Here is an 18,619-nt window from a genome sequence, read left to right as displayed (position 1 = left end):
CAGCTGGGTATAGCTCAGTGTCTCGATACAGTAGCTGGGTGTAGCTCAGTGTCTTCACACAGCAGCTGGGTGTAGCTCAGTGTCTCGATACAGCAGCTGGGTGTAGCTCAGTGTCTCGATACAGCAGCTGGGTGTAGCTCAGTGTCTCGATACAGCAGCTGGGTATAGCTCAGTGTCTCGGTACAGCAGCTGGGTATAGCTCAGTGTCTCGATACAGCAGCTGGGTATAGCTCAGTGTCTCGGTACAGCAGCTGGGTATAGCTCAGTGTCTCGATACAGCAGCTGGGTATAGCTCAGTGTCTCGATACAGCAGCTGGGTATAGCTCAGTGTCTCGATACAGCAGCTGGGTATAGCTCAGTGTCTCGATACAGCTGCTGGGTATAGCTCAGTGTCTCGATACAGCAGCTGGGTATAGCTCAGTGTCTCGATACAGTAGCTGGGTGTAGCTCAGTGTCTTCACACAGCAGCTGGGTGTAGCTCAGTGTCTCGATACAGCAGCTGGGTGTAGCTCAGTGTCTCGATACAGCAGCTGGGTATAGCTCAGTGTCTCGATACAGCAGCTGGGTATAGCTCAGTGTCTCGGTACAGCAGCTGGGTATAGCTCAGTGTCTCGATACAGCAGCTGGGTATAGCTCAGTGTCTCGATACAGCAGCTGGGTATAGCTCAGTGTCTCGATACAGCAGCTGGGTATAGCGCAGTGTCTCGATACAGCAGCTGGGTATAGCTCAGTGTCTCGATACAGCAGCTGGGTATAGCGCAGTGTCTCGATACAGCAGCTGGGTATAGCTCAGTGTCTCGATACAGCAGCTGGGTATAGTTCTGTGTCTCGATACAGTAGCTGGGTGTAGCTCAGTGTCTCGATACAGCAGCTGGGTGTAGCTCAGTGTCTCGATACAGCGGCTGGGTGTAGCTCAGTGTCTCGATACAGCAGCTGGGTATAGCTCAGTGTCTCGATACAGCAGCTGGGTATAGCTCAGTGTCTTCACACAGCAGCTGGGTATAGCTGAGTGTCTCGATACAGTAGCTGGGTATAGCTCAGTGTCTCGATACAGCAGCTGGGTGCTTTGCAAATGGAATATAGTTGCTGCTAGGCCAGTGTCCTTTGTTTCGGAAAAGTGTGCTTTTCAAATCGTCAATATTTATGTCCAGCCGATTATATTATAATGGAATATATTTTATTAAACATTAGCTGTTGAGAACACAGTGCTGTTGGAGGGAGTTGCAGCATATCGACCCCGAGACAGTGAAGAATGATGAATGTATATCCCCCTACAAGCCATGCTGCCATTTACTCCGGCTCTGTTCTCCCTGTCCAGTTCAGTCTGGCACTGACCTTTCACTGAGGGTGCAGTGTGGATGACTCCGTGGATTAGAATTGTCAAGCCAGGACGTTGTAAAGGCATGAATGAGGGTTTCAGCAGCAGATAGGTTGAGGAAGCAGCTGAGACAGGAGGTGGAGGTTGCTGGTCATCGTGATGGGGGGCTGGCGAGAGACAATATCCAGGTGGTCCAGTAACATGGATGTACTTGGATGTTACTGTAAATGCTGCCTACAGAGTGATCTGGGAATCCACATCATGACTGAGCTATTGCCTGTTTTGTGATGTTCCAGGTGCTGTGAAATTTGGTGATGGACTGAGTTTGGAAGAATGTAGGAGCCTTATTGAATCGCTCGCCAGCTGTGACCTGCCATTTCAGTGTGCTCACGGAAGGCCATCCATACTACCCCTGGCAGACCTGGATCACCTGGAGATGGAGAAAGAGGTATGAGCATCAGGATCTGTACATCCCCAACTGTGCTTCTGGAGGCCAAACAGAGTGGAGATGTAATGTGTGGAGATGCACCACCTTTAACATTAATTCCTTCCCACACTCCAGCCCAATCCCTACTACCACCAGTGCACAGTGGCTATAATGGCAGTGACGCAAATCGCCAAGCTCCCTCAAGCTCCCTCAAGCTCCCTCAAGCGCATCTTACACAACCTCGACCATCTAGAAGGACAAGAGAAGCAGATACCTGGGAACCCCACCACCTGGAGGTTCCCCTCCAAGTCACTCACTATTGGAATTATATATATTCTGTCACTGGGGCAAAATCCTTGAACTCCCTCCCTAACAGCACAGTGGGTGTACCTACACCTCGGGGACTGCAGCGGTTCAAGAGGCAACTCACCACCAGCTTCTCAAAGGTAATTAGGGATGGGTAACAAATGCTAGCCTAGCCAGCGACGCCCACATCTCCTGATTAAAAGAAATGTAGGGCATGATTTAATGGCCACGCTGCACCGCAAAAGCAGCTCGCCACGGCACAGCAAGATCCCGCTCCCCGGATCTTCCCGGCTCTCAATGCCTCACAGAATCTAACATGAACTCGCGAGGCTTGACGATGTGCATCCCACCCATTGTGGGCCGGATCAAATCTGCATATTAGAGCGAGAAAACTAGTTTGACTTAATGTGCAGATTCAGAGGTACCTGAGGAGTGACATCAATCTCCCTGGCCTCCAAATCCTCAGGCAAGTGCCGTTCTGTACTGATCTCCACAAACGGGGGCAGGATGGTTTAGCACACTGGGCTAAATCTCTGGCTTTTAAAGCAGACCAAGCAGGCCAGCAGCACGGTTCAATTCCTGTAACAGCCTCCCAGAACAGGTGCCGGAATGTGGCAACTAGGGGCTTTTCACAGTAACTTCACTGAAGCCTACTTGTGACAAAAAGCAATTTTCATTTCATTTGATTCAGGATGGCACGTGTGCGGGTCGCCCAGTGTATAGCAGGCCCCAGGTGAATACCCTTTGGGCAGGGTCATACTGTACCACTTCTGGTGCCATATGAGCACCCCAGCACCATGGCAGTGCCACCTGGGTGCCAGCTGGCAGGGAACTGCCACATTTTTTGCATGGTGCTATCGGGCTGGGGATGCCCTGGCAGGTGTTCAGGGGGAGGGTGGGGGAGGTAAACCTCGCACAGTGGGGGTAGGGTCAGGGGTAGCTTCAGGGGCCTCGGAGATCGGGGATTTCTCTGGCTGCATTGAGGAATTCCGGCAAGTGGAACTCCGCTGTGTACAAACGGGACTGTGTGCAGCGTGAGACCCCTTATTAACCGCGAGATGTGTCCGATAGCCTTGTGTTTCATGGTGCTGTAAGCGCTGGAGAACATGTGGCTAAACTCGCTCGCTATGGGACTTTGTTCCCATTTAGTTAAATCACAGCCAAAATGGTGTATATGGAATATACCCTGTATATTGTGTTGTGTATATTTAACATGTACACAGTGTTATGTACATAAGGACTAGGGAAATGCCATTTGGCGCCTCAAGACTGACCTGTCAAAGCTGATCTTCCACAACTCCAGCTTCCCAAATTAGCCCCATATCCCTTCATTTTCGTCATATTCAAAAATCTATTGCTCTGATCTTGAATATACTCATTAACCGAGCACTCAGAGATTTTTGGAGCAGAGAATTCAACACTCGTACACCTCTGAAGGAATGTCTCCTCATCATCTGCTCTCTGACCCTGATTCTTTGTTCGAGATTCTCCAGCCTCTCCGTTACTACCCTGACAATTTCAAACAATTTTATGTTTCAATAAGATCATCTCTAATTCTTCTGATCTCCAGAGAGTTTCTCTTCAATCCTTCCTCATAGAGAGCCCTCTCATTCCAGGAATCGACGTCATGAACCTTTGCTGCATCGCTCCTGAGACCATTGTCAGAACCAATACTGTGTTCCTTTCTCCCAGTGTCTAAACAATGGCAGTAAAACCTCCCAACCCGTATCCTCCATCTCCCTTGTAATAAAGGCTGATATTTAGCTTCCTAATTGTCTGTTGGACCCGCACACTGACTTTGTGAATCCCTCTGAATACCAACATTGACTTGTCTGTCACATTTTCCATTTCTCCCACCAAACGTGATAACCTGGCATCCCAGCCAGAACCATTATTTACATTTCAGATGCTGCCCAATATGTTGCAAATTCCAGCCTGATCTGTTTGTATTTAGCCTCATGTTATACTCTATCCTGTTTGTTCAGCTCGGTATCCATTTGCAGCCTCTTTACATTCTGGTCACAGCTTATGTAGCTTTGACTTGTGAGCAAACGTGGGTTAATTCATACTCAGTGGGCTTTGCTTTTAATTGGCCAAGACCCGAGCATTGATTGTTGAGGAACTCCACTAGTTATAGACTCCATTCCAATAAAGTGCTGTTTATTCCCGTTTCCTATATTCTGTTCTCCCACACCACATCAGTCCTAATTTTGTGTAAGTGACACTGTAACAAATAAGAGTTGGTCTGTTTGAGTGCAGAATTCTGCTAGCGGTTTGCAGGCACTTTGTTGATCAGTATTTGAAGATGTTGCAAGTAACTGGAAATCTGGGACACGATTTAACGGCCTCATCGAGCCCCATAGAAAAGTTACAGCCAGAAGGAGGCCATTCGGCCCATCGTGTCCATGCCAGCCTGAGGACACCCAGGCGCCCTTTCTGATCCCACCTTCCTGCACCCGCTCCATTGCTCTGTAGCTTACAGCACTTAAGGTGCAGATCCAGGTACTTTTGAAAAGAGTTTAGGGTCTCTGCCTCCATCACCAACTCAGGCAGCGGATTCCAGACTCTCACTACCCTCTGCGTAAAAAACATTCTTCCTCATGTCCCCTCCACACCTTCTGCCTCTTATCTTGAATCTGTGTCCCCTGGATCTAGAATCCTCCACCAAGGGAAACAATTTTATCTTGTCCACCCTATCTCTTCCCTCATCATTTTGTTTACCTCAATTAAGTTGCCCCTCAGGCCTCTTTGTTCCAAGGAAAATAATCCCAACCTGTTGCTTCACAGCACCAGGGTCCCAGGTTCAATTCTCGTCTTGGGTCACAGTCTGTGCGGAGTCTGCACGTTCTCCCCGTGTCTGCGTGGGTTTCCTCCGGGTGCTCCGGTTTCCTCCCACAGTCCAAAGATGTGCAGGTTAGATGAATTGGCCGTGATAAATTGCCCTTCATGTCCAAAAAAGGTTGGGTGGGGTTACTGGGTTACGGGGATAAATTGGAAGTATGGTCTTAGATAGGGTGCTCTTTCCAAGAGCTGGTGCAGACTCAATGGGCCGAATGGCCTCCTTCTGCACTGTCAATTCTATAAACTCTATGAACCTATCCAATCTCTCCTCGTAGCTACACTATTCCAGCCCTGGCCACATTCCTGTAAACCTCCTCCGCCCTCTCTCCAGAGCAATAACCTCCTTCCTGTAATGTGGTGACCAGAACTGCCCACAATACTCCAGCTGTGACCTCACCAGTGTTTATACAATTCCAACATTATATTCTTACTTCTATATTCTATACCTCTGTCAATGAAGGGGAGCATTCCATTTGCTTTCTTAACAACCTTGTCTACTTGATCTGCTGCCTTTAGGGACCTGTGTACCTGTCTGTCAAGATCTCTCACTTCATCGACCTCTCTGAGTATATTCCCATTTATTGTGTACTCCCTATAACTGTCTGACTTCCCTAAATGCTGACCTCACACTTCCCTATGTTGAATCCCATCTGCCACTTTATTGCCCACTCCACTAATCCATCTGTATTGTGCACAGTTTTGGTCTCCTTATTTGAGGAGGGATGTAGTGGCATTGGAGGCAGTTCAGAGGAGGTTCACTAGATTGATTCCAGAGATGAGGGTTTGTCGTATGAGGAGAGATTGAACAGTTTAGGCCGATACTCTCCAGAGTTTAGAAGAATGAGGGGAGATCAAATCGAGGTATATAAGATGCTAAAAGGTCTGGATAAAGTAGACGTGGAGCTGATGCTTCCTCTTGTGGGGCATTCTAGAACGCGAGGTCATAGTCTTAGACTAAGAGGCAGCAAATTTTAAATGGATTTGAGGAGAAACTACTTCTCCCAAAGGGTTGTGAATCTGTGGAATTCGCTACCCCAGAGTGCGGGGGATGCTGGGACAGGGAGTAAATTTAAGGAGGAGTTAGACAGATGTTTAATCGGTAATGGGTTGAAGGGTTATGGAGAACGGGGAGGATGGTGGAGTTGAGGGCAGGATGGGATCAGTGATGATCACATTGAGGGTGTTGGGCTCGGGAGGCTGAATTACCGACTCCCGGACGGGTTGCATCTGAACCAGAGGGGCACCAATATCCTGGGAGGGAGGTTTTCTAGTACTCTTCGGGAGGGTTTAAACTAATTTGGCAGGGGAATGGGAACCGGATCTGTAGTCCAGCAACTAAGGTAGACGATAGTCAGGACGCCAAAGCACGTAGTGATGCAGTGGGGAAGGTAACAATGACAAAGGAGAGTACTTGCAGGCACGGAGATGGGTTGAAGTGTGTATACTTTAATGCAAGAAGCATCAGGAATAAGGTGGGTGAACTTAATGCATGGGTCGGTACTTGGGACTACGATGTGGTGGCCATCACGGAAACTTGGATAGAAGAGGGCCAGAAATGGTTGTTGGAGGTCCCTGGTTATAGATGTTTCAACAAGATTAGGGAGGATGGTAAAAGAGGTGGGGGGGTGGCATTGTTAATTAGAGATAGTATAACAGCTGCAGAAAGGCAGTTCGAGGGGGATCTGCCTACTGAGGTAATATGGGTTGAAGTTAGAAATAGGAAAGGAGCAGTCACCTTGTTGGGAGTGTTCTTTTGGCCCCCCAATAGCAGCAGAGATGTGGAGGAACAGATTGGGAAACAGATTTTGGAAAGGTGCAGAAGTCACAGGGTAGTAGTCATGGGCGACTTCAACTTCCCAAACATTGAGTGGAAACTCTTTAGATCAAATAGTTTGGATGGGGTAGTGTTTGTGCAGTGTGTCCAGGAAGCTTTTCTAACACAGTATGTAGATTGTCCGACCAGAGGGGAGGCCATATTGGATTTAGTACTTGGTAATGAACCAGGGCAGGTGATAGATTTGTTAGTGGGGGAGCATTTTGGAGGTAGTGACCACAATTCTGTGACTTTCACTTTAGTAATGGAGAGGGATAGGTGCGAGCAACAGGGCAAGGTTTACAATTGGGGGAAGGGTAAATACAATGCTGTCAGACAAGAATTGAAGTGCAGAAGTTGGGAACATAGGCTGTCAGGGAAGGACACAAGTGAAATGTGGAACTTGTTCAAGGATCAGGTACTGCGTGTCTTTGATATGTATGTCCCTGTCAGGCAGGGAAGAGATGGTCGAGTGAGGGAACCATGGTTGACAAGAGAGGTTGAATGTCTTGTTAAGAGGAAGAAGGAGACTTATGTAAGGCTGAAGAAACAAGGTTCAGACAGTGCGCTGGAGGGATACAAGATAGCCAGGAGGGAACTGAAGAAAGGGATTAGGAGAGCTAAGAAAGGGCATGAAAAATCTTTGGCGGGTAGGATCAAGGAAAACCCCAAGGCCTTTTACACATACGTGAGAAATATGAGAATGACTAGAGTGAGAGTAGGTCCGATTAAGGACAGTAGCGGGAGATTGTGTATTGAGTCTGAAGAGATAGGAGAGGTCTTGAACAAGTATTTTTCTTCAGTATTTACAAATGAGAGGGGCCATATTGTTGGAGAGGACAGCGTGAAGCAGACTGATAAGCTTGAGGAGATACTTGTCAGGAAGGAAGATGTGTTGCGCGTTTTGAAAAACTTGAGGATAGACAAGTCCCCCGGGCCTGACGGGATATATCCAAGGATTCTATGGGAAGCAAGAAATGAAATTGCAGAGCCGTTGGCAATGATCTTTTTGTCCTCGCTGTCAACAGGGGTGGTACCAGAGGATTGGAGAGTGGCGAATGTCGTGCCCCTGTTCAAAAAAGGGAATAGGGATAACCCTGGGAATTACAGGCCAGTTAGTCTTACTTCGGTGGTAGGCAAAGTAATGGAAAGGGTACTGAGGGATAGGATTTCTGAGCATCTGGAAAGGCATTGCTTGATTAGGGATAGTCAGCACGGATTTGTGAGGGGTAGGTCTTGCCTTACAAGTCTTATTGAATTCTTTGAGGAGGTGACCAAGCATGTGGATGAAGGTAAAGCAGTGGATGTAGTGTACATGGATTTTAGTAAGGCATTTGATAAGGTTCCCCATGGTAGGCTTATGCAGAAAGTAAGGAGGCATGGGATAGTGGGAAATTTGGCCAGTTGGATAACAAACTGGCTAACCGATAGAAGACAGAGAGTTGTGGTGGATGGCAAATATTCAGCCTGGAGCCCAGTTATCAGTGGCGTACCGCAGGGATCAGTTCTGGGTCCTCTGCTGTTTGTGATTTTCATTAACGACTTGGATGAGGGAGTTGAAGTGTGGGTCAGTAAATTTGCAGATGATACGAAGATTGGTGGAGTTGTGGATAGTGAGGAGGGCTGTTGTCGGCTTCAAAGAGACATAGATAGAATGCAGAGCTGGGCTGAGAAGTGGCAGATGGAGTTTAACCCTGACAAGTGTGAGGTTGTCCATTTTGGAAGGACAAATCTGAATGCGGAATACAGGGTTAATGGTAGGGTTCTTGGCAATGTGGAGGAGCAGAGAGATCTTGGGGTCTATGTTCATTGTTCTTTGAAAGTTGCCACTCAAGTGGATAGAGCTGTGAAGAAGGCCTATGGTGTGCTAGCGTTCATTAGCAGAGGGATTGAATTTAAGAGCCGTGAGGTGATGATGCAGCTGTACAAAACCTTGGTCAGGCCACATTTGGAGTACTGTGTGCAGTTCTGGTCACCTCATTTTAGGAAGGATGTGGAAGCTTTGGAAAAGGTGCAAAGGAGATTTACCAGGATGTTGCCTGGAATGGAGAGTAGGTCATACGAGGAAAGATTGAGGGTGCTAGGCCTTTTCTCATTAGAACGGAGAAGGATGAGGGGCGACTTGATAGAGGTTTATAAGATGATCAGGGGAATAGATAGAGTAGACAGTCAGAGACTTTTTCCCCGGGTGGAACACACCATTACAAGGGGACATAAATTTAAGATAAATGGTGGAAGATATAGAGGGGATGTCAGAGGTAGGTTCTTTACCCAGAGAGTAGTGGGGGCATGGAATGCACTGCCTGTGGTAGTAGTTGAGTCGGAAAATTTATGGACCTTCAAGCGGCTATTGGATAGGTACTTGGATTAGGGTAGAATAAGGGAGTGTAGGTTAACTTCTTAAGGGCAGCACGGTAGCATTGTGGATAGCACAATTGCTTCACAGCTCCAGGGTCCCAAGTTCGATTTCGACTTGGGTCACTGTCTGTGTGGAGTCTGCACATCCTCCCCGTGACTGCGTGGGTTTCCTCCGGGTACTCCGGTTTCCTCCCACAGTCCAAAGATGTGCAGGTTGGGTGGATTGGCCATGACAAATTGTCCAAAATTCTATGATTAACCTAGGACAAAAGTTCGGCGCAACATCGTGGGCCGAAGGGCCTGTTCTGTGCTGTATTTCTCTATCTCTATCTCCCGCTCCGAGGGTCATGTGTTCCAGGGAGGAGATGCTCTGGCTGATTTCACAATCCAGCTCTTGGGCTGTAACATTGTAGGTAGCAGGTGAAGAACATATCAGCCATGATAGACTGGTGAAGCAGACTCGATGGGCCAAATTGCCTAATTCTGCTCCTATATCTTATGAACTTATATCATTCTGGAGGTTATAACTATCCTCTACACTGTCCACCACTCGGCCAATCTTTTCCCAATCGTGCTCCCCACGTTCACGTCCAAATCATTAATATACAACACAAACAGTAAGGGTCCCAACACCGAGCCCTGTGGAACACCACTTGAAACAACTTTCCAATCGCAAGGGCAGCCATCGACCATTACCCTTTGTTTCCTGTCACTAAGTCAACTTTTTATCCAGTTTGCCACATTGCCCTGTATCCCATGGGCTTTCAGTTTCTTCACCAATCTGCCATGTGGGACTTTGTCAAATTCCTTGCTAAAATCCACGTACACCACATCCACTGCATTACGTTCATCAATCCTTCTTGTCACTTCCTCAAAGAATTCAATCAAATTTGTGAGGCCAGGCCTTCCTTTAACAAATCCATGCTGACTCTCCCTGACCAGTTCATACCTTTCTATGTGACAGTTAATCCTGTCTCCCAGGATTGATTCTACTAATTTGCCAACCACTGATGTAAGACTAACTGGCCTATAATTGTGCGGCATTTCCTTCGATCCCTTTTTAAACAATGGAACCACGTTTTCATTTCTCCAGTCCTCTGGTAACTCCCCTGTGTCTAGTGAGGATTGGAAAATCATCCTCAGAGCATCTGCTATCTCCTCCCTGACCTCCTTCAGTAGCCTCGGAAACAATCCATCTGGCCCTGGCGGCTTAGCAACTTTCAAGGATTTCAGTCCTTCAAGTGCTTCCTCTCTCTTGATGATTATCCCATCCAGTATCTCACAGTGTTCCTCCTGGACAACTATATCTGCATCACACGGGGAGAACGTGCAGACTCTGCACAATCAGTGACCCAAGCCGGGAATCGAACCTGGGACCCTGGAGCTGTGAAGCAACTGTGCTAACCACTATGCTACCGTGTTGCCCTTCTATCTCTCTTTCACTATTTGGGGTGTGTACTATATTCCCAGTAGTGTAACTGCCCCTTTTTGTATTACTAAGCTCAACCCATGAAACCTTGATTGTTGACCCGTTTAGTATTTCATCCCTTCTCACAACTGGAATTGGTTCTTTAACCATTAGTGCTACTCCCCCACCTTTCTTACCTCCTCCTCTATCCTGTCTGAAAACTCTGTAGCAGGGATATTAAGCTGCCAATTGTGCCCCTCCTTTAGCCAGGTTTCTGTTATAGCAATGACATCCTGCTGCCATGTGTCCTTAACCCGTCTATCTTGTTTGTAAGGCAGCACAAGTGGACAGCACTGTAGCATCACAGCGCCAGGGTCCCAGGTTTGATTCCCCGCTGGGTCACTGTCTGTACGGAGTCTGCATGTTCTCCCCGTGTCTGCGTGGGTTTGCTCCGGGTGCTCCGGTTTCCTCCCACAGTCCAAAGACGTGCAGGTTAGGTGGATTGGCCAGGATAAATTGCCCCATAGTGCCCAAGCCGGAATCGAACCTGGGACCCTAGAGCTGTGAAGCGATTGTGCTCTCCACTATGCTACTGTGCTGCCCTCACATACTCCTCACATTGAAGTATAAACAGTTTAACTCCCCATGTTCCTTGCTGGACACTTTTTGAACTTTGTTTCTCCTGTAATTCCAAGTCTATCACAACATCTTCTACATCAATGGAAGTTCTACCTCCATTTTCCTGATCTGAGTGTGACCTATTGGATACAAAAGAGAAAATGCTGGAAAATCTCAGCAAGTCTGGCAGCATCTGTAGGGAGAGAAAAGAGCTGACGTTTTGAGTCCGATGACTCTTTGTCAAAGCTAACAGACAGAGAAAGTGGGAAATATTTATACTGTGGAGAGAGAATGAAAGATGAGTCATAGCCACAGAAACCCAGGGAAACCGGGTGCTAATGGCCACAGATACCAAGGGGAAAGAGTGTTAATGGCCACAGATACCAAGGGGAAAGAGTGTTAATGGCAGTCCCCAGAGAGAACAAAAGATGTGAAAGGTCAAACTGCAGAGAAACTAACATCAGAGGGTAAACTGTAGGTGTGGGGGGGAGGGGAAGGGGGAAGCAAAGAGGAGAAAGGTGCAGGAAAGGTGGATAAGAATCGGGGCGGGAAAATTAAATATATATTAAGAAAGAAAGAAATGGTAAAAGTTAAAATGAAATGGGATGAAAACAAATGGGTCGAGGTGGGGCTGATCATCTGAAGTTGTTGAATTCGATGTTCAGGCCGGAAGGCTGTAGCGTGCCTAACCGGAAGATGAGATGTTGTTCCTCCAGTTTGCGTTGAGCTTCACTGGAACATTGCAGCTGGCCAAGAACAGACATGTGGGCATTAACGCTTTCAGTTCATATTACTGGAAATGTTATATTTGGTCACCACATCCAAATTATTGATGTGGATTGTGAATAGTTGGCATCCACGCACAGATCCATGTGGTCCACCCCCCCCCCCCCCCCCCCACACACACACAATAACAGCCTGCCAACTCAGATCATCTCTTTATTTTCAGTCCATCAACCAGTCCTCAATCCATGTCAGTATATCACCCCAACCCTTGTGCTGTCATTTTGGTTACTAACCTTTCCAAGTGCGGCACAGTGGTTAGCACTGCTGCCTCACCGCGCCAGGGTCCCAGGTTCGATTCCCGGCTTGGGTCACTGTCTGTGCGGAGTCTGCACGTCCTCCCCGTGTGTGCGTGGGTTTCCTCCGGGTGCTCCGGTTTCCTCCCACAGTCCAAAGATGTGCGGGTTAGGTGGATTGGCTGTGCTAAATTGACCTTAGTGGCCAAAAAGTTAGGTGGGTTGTGGGGTTACAGATAGGACAGGGGGGGTGGGCCTAGATAGGGGGCTCTTTCACAGGGTGCAGACTCGATGGGCCGAACGGCCTCCTTCGGCGCAGTCGGGATTCTGTGATTACTTTTGTTTGGCACCTTATTAAAAACCTACTGAAAATCCAAATATTGACTGTTCTCCCATGACCTATTCTGCTAGTTTACATTTTCAAAAAACTCCCAAGAGCCTTGCAACACGTCAGTAATCCATGTTCACTTTTTCAATCCGAGTTTATTTTCAAAGTGTTCAGTTATCACTCTTTTCCAATAGATTCTAGCATTTTCCCTGCTACTTATATTATGCCAACCGGTCTAAAGGTTCCAGTTTTCTACGCTCTCCACCCCCATCATCCCATTTCTTAAACATGGGTTTGCATTTATATTCTAATAGATTTTGGCATTTTCTCCGTTACTGATGTCAGACCAACAGCCAAGTGTTCCAGTTTTCCCTCTTCCTCCTCCCTGTACCAGGGAACAATGATGTGTCTGTGTACTGTCTATGTGGTGCCTATATATAAAGTTAGATTTCAGCCTGTTCCTCATTCCTAACCATATTTTACCCACTTGATCAGACTCTGCCTATAGCTGGTTATATTTTCATGTCAATTCTGACTCCTAGGTTCATCGTAGACCAAATTTACAGAAACTGCACAAATTGTGTGAAGTGCGAGTGAGCAGTGAAAGTGTTTAATTGTCGACGATGATGATCCATTTCCCTGGGTGGGTGAAATCTTCATCTGCAGCTTGCTGTGATGACCAGAACTCCACTTGATCATGTCTGCAATCCGTGTCCTGTCTGTCCACATGTGAAATGGATAAAGCCCCGTGCGGCTGGGACCATGATGGATTGAATGCAAAGGAGCCGTGTCACCTATTTGCGTCAGGCTCTGTGGCCTGGATGGCTGTTGGTGACGAACATTGACCATGGATAATGCCATCGACACTGATGTTTGACAGTATTTGGGAGCAGGACTTCCCCGTACCTGCAAGCTGCTTCTAGTAAATCTTACAAACCTGTCTGACAGTTGTCATCACAGCAAATATTGTTTGTTTTATGTATATTCCAGGATTACTTATTAATGAACTATTTATTCCAATAAATATGAAGGAGTCACTGGATGTCTGGTGGTTCTCTTGGATCAACCTGTTACACAGCCGTGTGGTGGCATGTCGGGGGGGGGGGGGGGGTGCAAGGAGGGTGGGGGAGCATATCGGGGGTGGAGGCAATGAGGCCAGAGGGGTCTAGTGCCATTTGCCAGCTACCTCATTCGTTCTCCCACCTTGTCTGTCATCACAGTAAAGCTGTGACCTGATTGGCTGAACAAAGAAAATTACAGCAGAGGAACAGGCCGTTCGGCCCTCCCAGCCTGCACTGATCCAGATCCTTTATCTAAACCTGTTGCCTATTTTCAAAGGTCTATTTCCCTCTGTTCCCGCCCGTTCATATATCTGTCCAGATGCATCTTAAGTGATGCTATCGTGCCCGCCTCTACCACCTCCGCTGGTAAAGCGTTCCAGGCACCCACCACCCTCTGCGTAAAAAACTTTCCACGCACATCTCCCTTAAACTTTCCCCCTCTCACCTTGAAATCGTGACCCCTTGTAACTGACACCCCCACTCTTGGAAAAAGCTTGTTGCTATCCATCCTGTCCATACCTCTCATAATTTTGTAGACCTCAATCAGGTCCCCCCTTAACCTTCGTCTTTCCAACGAAAACAATCCTAATCTACTCAACCTTTCTTCATAGCTAGCACCCTCCATACCAGGCAACATCCTGGTGAACCTCCTCTGCACCCTCTCCAAAGCATCCACTGTAATGTGGTAATGCGGTAATGTGGCGACCAGAACTGCACGCAGTATTCCAAATGTGGCCTAACCAAAGTCCTATACAACTGTAACATGACCTGCCGACTCTTGTACTCAATACCCCATCCGATGAAGGCAAGCATGCTGTATGCCTTCTTGACCACTCTATCGACCTGCGTTGCCACCTTCAGGGTACAATGGACCAGATCTCTCTGCACATCAATTTTCCCCAGGATTCTTCCATTGACTGTATAGTCCACTCTTGAATTGGATCTTCCAAAATGCATCACCTCACATTTGCCTGGATTGAACTCCATCAGCCATTTCTCTGCCCAACTCTCCAATCTATCTATATTTTGCTGTATTCTCTGACAGTCCTCCTCGCTATCTGCAACTCCACCAATCTTAGTATCATCTGCAAACTTGCTCATCAGACCACCTATACCTTCGTCCAGATCATTTATGGATATCACAAACAACAGTGGTCCAAGCATGTATCCCTGTGGAACACCACTAGTCACGTTTCTCCATTTTGAGACACTCCCTTCCACCACTACTCTCTGTCTCCTGTTGCCCAGCTAATTCTTTATCCATCTAGCTAGTACACCCTGAACCCCACACAACTTCACTTTTTCCATCAACCTGCCATGGGAAACCTTATCAAACGCCTTACTAAAGTCCATGTATATGACATCTACAGCCCTTCCCTCATCAATTAACTTTGTCACTTCCTCAAAGAATTCTATTAGGTTTGTGAGACATGACCCTCCCTGCACAAAACCATGCTGCCTATCACTGATAAGTCTATTTTCTTCCAGATGTGAATAGACCCTATCCCTCAGTATCGTCTCCAACAGTTTGCCTACCACTGACGTCAAGCTCACAGGTCTATAATTCCCTGGATTTTCCCTGCTACCCTTCTTAAACAAAGGGACAACATTAGCAATTTTCCAGTCCTCCGGGACCTCACCCGTGCTCAAGGATGCTGCAAAGAGATGCTGTATAATACTGTATTTGTATTTGCTTGGTTTAGTGTAAGATGTGGGGTGGCTTTAGGGTGGGTGGGGTGATGTCGTACCGTTTTTTCTATATGGGTTTTTAAGTAGGGGTCAGGTGGACGGGTTCGGGCAGAGGGGTAAACGGGGAGTTCAGGGAGCTGGTGGGGGGGGACTGACAATGGGAGTGGCCCTGGAGGAGGCGGGGCCCGGCAGGGCGAAAGCGCGGGCTTTCTGCGGGGTTCCCGCGCTCTGAGAGGGTGGGGGCATGTTTTATTTTCCCGCGCAGGAGTGGGGGGGAGGGTGGACTCGTTGACGGGCACAATGGAGGAGGGGCAGACCCACGTTGGGAGGAGCCGAAAGTAGGGCTGGAGTCGCCGGGGTCAGCAGAAGTTAGCTGGCTCACGGGAGTGTTGTAGAGGGGGGGGGCGCGGCTAGGAGGGGTCCTAGCCTGGGGGAGGGGAGGGGGGAGGGTACCGGGTTGCTGCTGAAATGGTCAGGAAGGAGCTGGAGGACGCAGAGAGTGCTGGTGGGGGGGAGTTGCCGCCGTGGGAAACTGGCAGAGCGTGGGACGCTGGCTGGGGGTGGGCAGGGGATGGGTTATGGCTAATCGGCAGGGGAACGGGGCAGGGAGCCCTCGGATCCGGCTGATAACTTGGAATGTGAGGGGGCTGAATGGGCCGGTCAAAATGGCCCGAGTAGTTGCGTACCTGAAGGGGCTGAAGGCGGATGTGGCCATGCTCCAGGAGACACACCTGAGAGTGGTGGACCAGGTCCGGCTGAGGAAGGGGTGGGTGGGCCAAGTGTTCCACTCAGGGCTGGATGAGAAGAGTTGGGGTTGGCGATCCTGGTGGGGAAGAAGGTGTCGTTTGAGGCGTTAAATGTGGTGGCTGACAGTGGCGGGAGGTACGTGATGGTGTGTGGGACGCTGCAGGGGGAGCGGGTGGTGTTGGTGAATGTTTACGCCCCAAATTGGGACGATGCGGGGTTTATGCGGCGCATGTTGGGCCGCATTCCGGATCTGGAGGTGGGGGGCCTGATCATGGGGGGGGACTTTAACACGGTGCTGGATCCCCATTGGATCGATCCAAGTCCCGGACGGGTAGGAGGCCGGCGGTGGCTAAGGTGCTGAGAAGATTCATGGACCAGATTGGGGGGGTGGACCCTTGGAGGTTTGTGAGGCCAAGGGCCAGGGAATACGTACATTTCTCCCACGTACATAAGGCCTACTCGAGGATTGATTTTTTTTGTCCTGAGCAGTGGGTTGGTGTCGAGGGTGGAGGAAGTGGAATACTCCGCCATTGCCATTTCAGATCATGCCCCGCACTGGATGGACCTCGGGCTGGGGGAAGAGAGGGACCAACGTCCGCTCTGGCGCTGGGGGGTGGGGCTGCTGGCAGATGAGGAGGTGGCCGAGGGGGTTCGGGGGTGTATCGAGAGGTACCTCGAGGCCAATGATAACGGGGAGGTTCGAGTAGGGATGGTCTGGGAGGCATTGAAGGCGGTGATGAGGGGGGAATTGATCTCCATCCGAACCCATAGGGAGAGGGGGAGCAGAGGGAGAGGGAGAGACTGATAGGGGAGATGGTGAGGGTGGATAGGAGATATGCGGAGGCTCCGGAGGAGGGATTGCTGGGGGAGCGGCGTAGCCTTCAGGCCAGATTTAACCTACTGACGACCAGAAAGGCGGAAGCTCAGTGGAAGAAAGCACAGGGGGCGGTGTATGAATACGGGGAGAAGGCGAGCAGGATGCTGGCACACCAGCTCCGAAAGCGGGACGCGGCCAGGGAGATTGGGGGAGTGACGGATAGAGATGGAAAGGTGGTGCGGAGGGGGGTAGATGTTAATGGGGTCTTCAGGGACTTCTATGGGGGAACTGTACCGGTCTGAACCCCCGGTGGAGGGGGATGGAATGGGGCGCTTCTTGGACAAGCTGCAATTCCCGAGGATGGAAGAGGAGCAGGTGGAGGGACTAGGGGCGCCGATCGAGCTGGAGGAGCTGGTCACTGGGATTGGCAGCATGCAGTCAGGGAAGGCGCCGGGGCCGGACGGGTTTCCGGCGGAATTCTATAAAAAGTATTTGGACCTGTTGGGTCCCCTGTTTGTCCGGACCTTTAACGAGGCAAGGGAGGGGGCGGCTCTGCCCCTAACTATGTCACGGGCGCTGATTTCCTTGATCCTGAAGCGGGACAAGGACCCTCTGCAGTGTGGATCATATAGGCCGATTTCGCTGCTGAACGCCGATGCTAAGCTGCTGGCAAAGATCCTGGCCACTAGAATAGAGGATTGTGTGCCTGGGGTCATTCATGAGGACCAGACGGGGTTTGTGAAGGGAAGGCAGTTGAACACAAACGTTCGAAGGCTCCTCAACGTCATTATGATGCCGGCTGTGGAAGGGGAGGCGGAGATAGTGGTGGCATTAGACGCGGAGAAGGCCTTCGATAGGGTTGAGTGGGAGTATTTGTGGGAGGTGTTGGAGAGGTTTGGGTTTAGGGAGGGGTTTATCCGGTGGGTGAGGCTGCTTTACGAGGCCCCGATGGCAAGTGTAGCCACAAATAGGAGGAGGTCGGAGTACTTTCGGCTGCACCGGGGGACGAGACATGGGTGTCCCCTGTCCCCCTTGCTCTTCGCGTTGGCAATTGAGCCCCTGGCCATGACATTGAGGGAGTCAGGGAACTGGAGGGGCCTGGTGCGGGGTGGGGAGGAGCATCAAGTGTCGCTGTATGCGGACGACCTGTTGCTGTATGTGGCGGACCCGGTGGGGGGGATGCCGGAGGTGATGAGGATTCTTGGGGAATTCGGGGGTTTCTCGGGATATACGTTGAACCTGGGCAAGAGTGAGTTGTTTGTGGTACATCCGGGGGATCAAGAGGAGGGGATTGGTAGGCTCCCATTGAAGCAGGCAGGGAAGAGCTTCAGGTACCTAGGGGTCCAGGTGGCGGGGAGCTGGGGGGCCCTGCACAAGCTCAACCTCACAAGGTTGGTGGAGCAGATGGAGGAGGAGTTTAAGAGGTGGGATATGTTACTGCTGTAACTGGCAGGGAGGGTGCAATCCGTTAAGATGACGGTGCTCCCGAGGTTTTTGTTCCTGTTCCAGTGCCTTCCCATCCTTATCCCGAAGGCCTTTTTTAGGAGGGTCAACAGGAGTATCACGGGATTTGTGTGGGCGCATGGGACTCCGAGGGTTAGAAGAGTGTTCCTGGAACGAGGCAGGGATAGGGGGGGGCTGGCGTTGCCCAACCTCTGTGGGTACTATTGGGCTGCCAACGCAGCGATGATGTGTAAGTGGGTAATGGACGAGGAGGGGGCAGCATGGAAGAGGATGGAGGCGGCGTCTTGTGTGGGCACGAGCTTGGAGGCGCTAGTAACGGCGCCGTTGCCGCTCCCTCCAACGAGGTATACCACGAGCCCGGTGGTGGCAGCTACCCTCAAAATTTGGGGGCAATGGAGACGGCAT

The 18,619-nt window shown here is 49.6% G+C and overlaps 1 protein-coding gene across 1 annotated transcript in view; it reads left to right on the top strand.

The window, feature by feature from the left end:
- LOC119979431 (DNA mismatch repair protein Mlh3-like) overlaps positions 1 to 13,478 on the top strand; it is a 48,534-nt gene extending 35,056 nt beyond the window's left edge. Inside the window, exons 4-5 of the mRNA XM_038821657.1 lie at positions 1,615 to 1,766; positions 12,979 to 13,478. Of these exons, the coding sequence (XP_038677585.1) occupies positions 1,615 to 1,766; positions 12,979 to 13,050 (224 nt within the window). The 3' untranslated portion in view covers positions 13,051 to 13,478. The remainder of the gene's footprint in view (positions 1 to 1,614; positions 1,767 to 12,978) is intronic.
- The last annotated feature ends 5,141 nt before the right edge of the window (positions 13,479 to 18,619 follow it).

Source organism: Scyliorhinus canicula, chromosome 2 (genome assembly GCF_902713615.1).
Source record: "Scyliorhinus canicula chromosome 2, sScyCan1.1, whole genome shotgun sequence".
NCBI lineage: Eukaryota > Metazoa > Chordata > Chondrichthyes > Carcharhiniformes > Scyliorhinidae > Scyliorhinus > Scyliorhinus canicula.
Note: the sequence above shows the minus strand (reverse complement) of the source record. Positions and strands in the feature narration are given on the sequence as shown.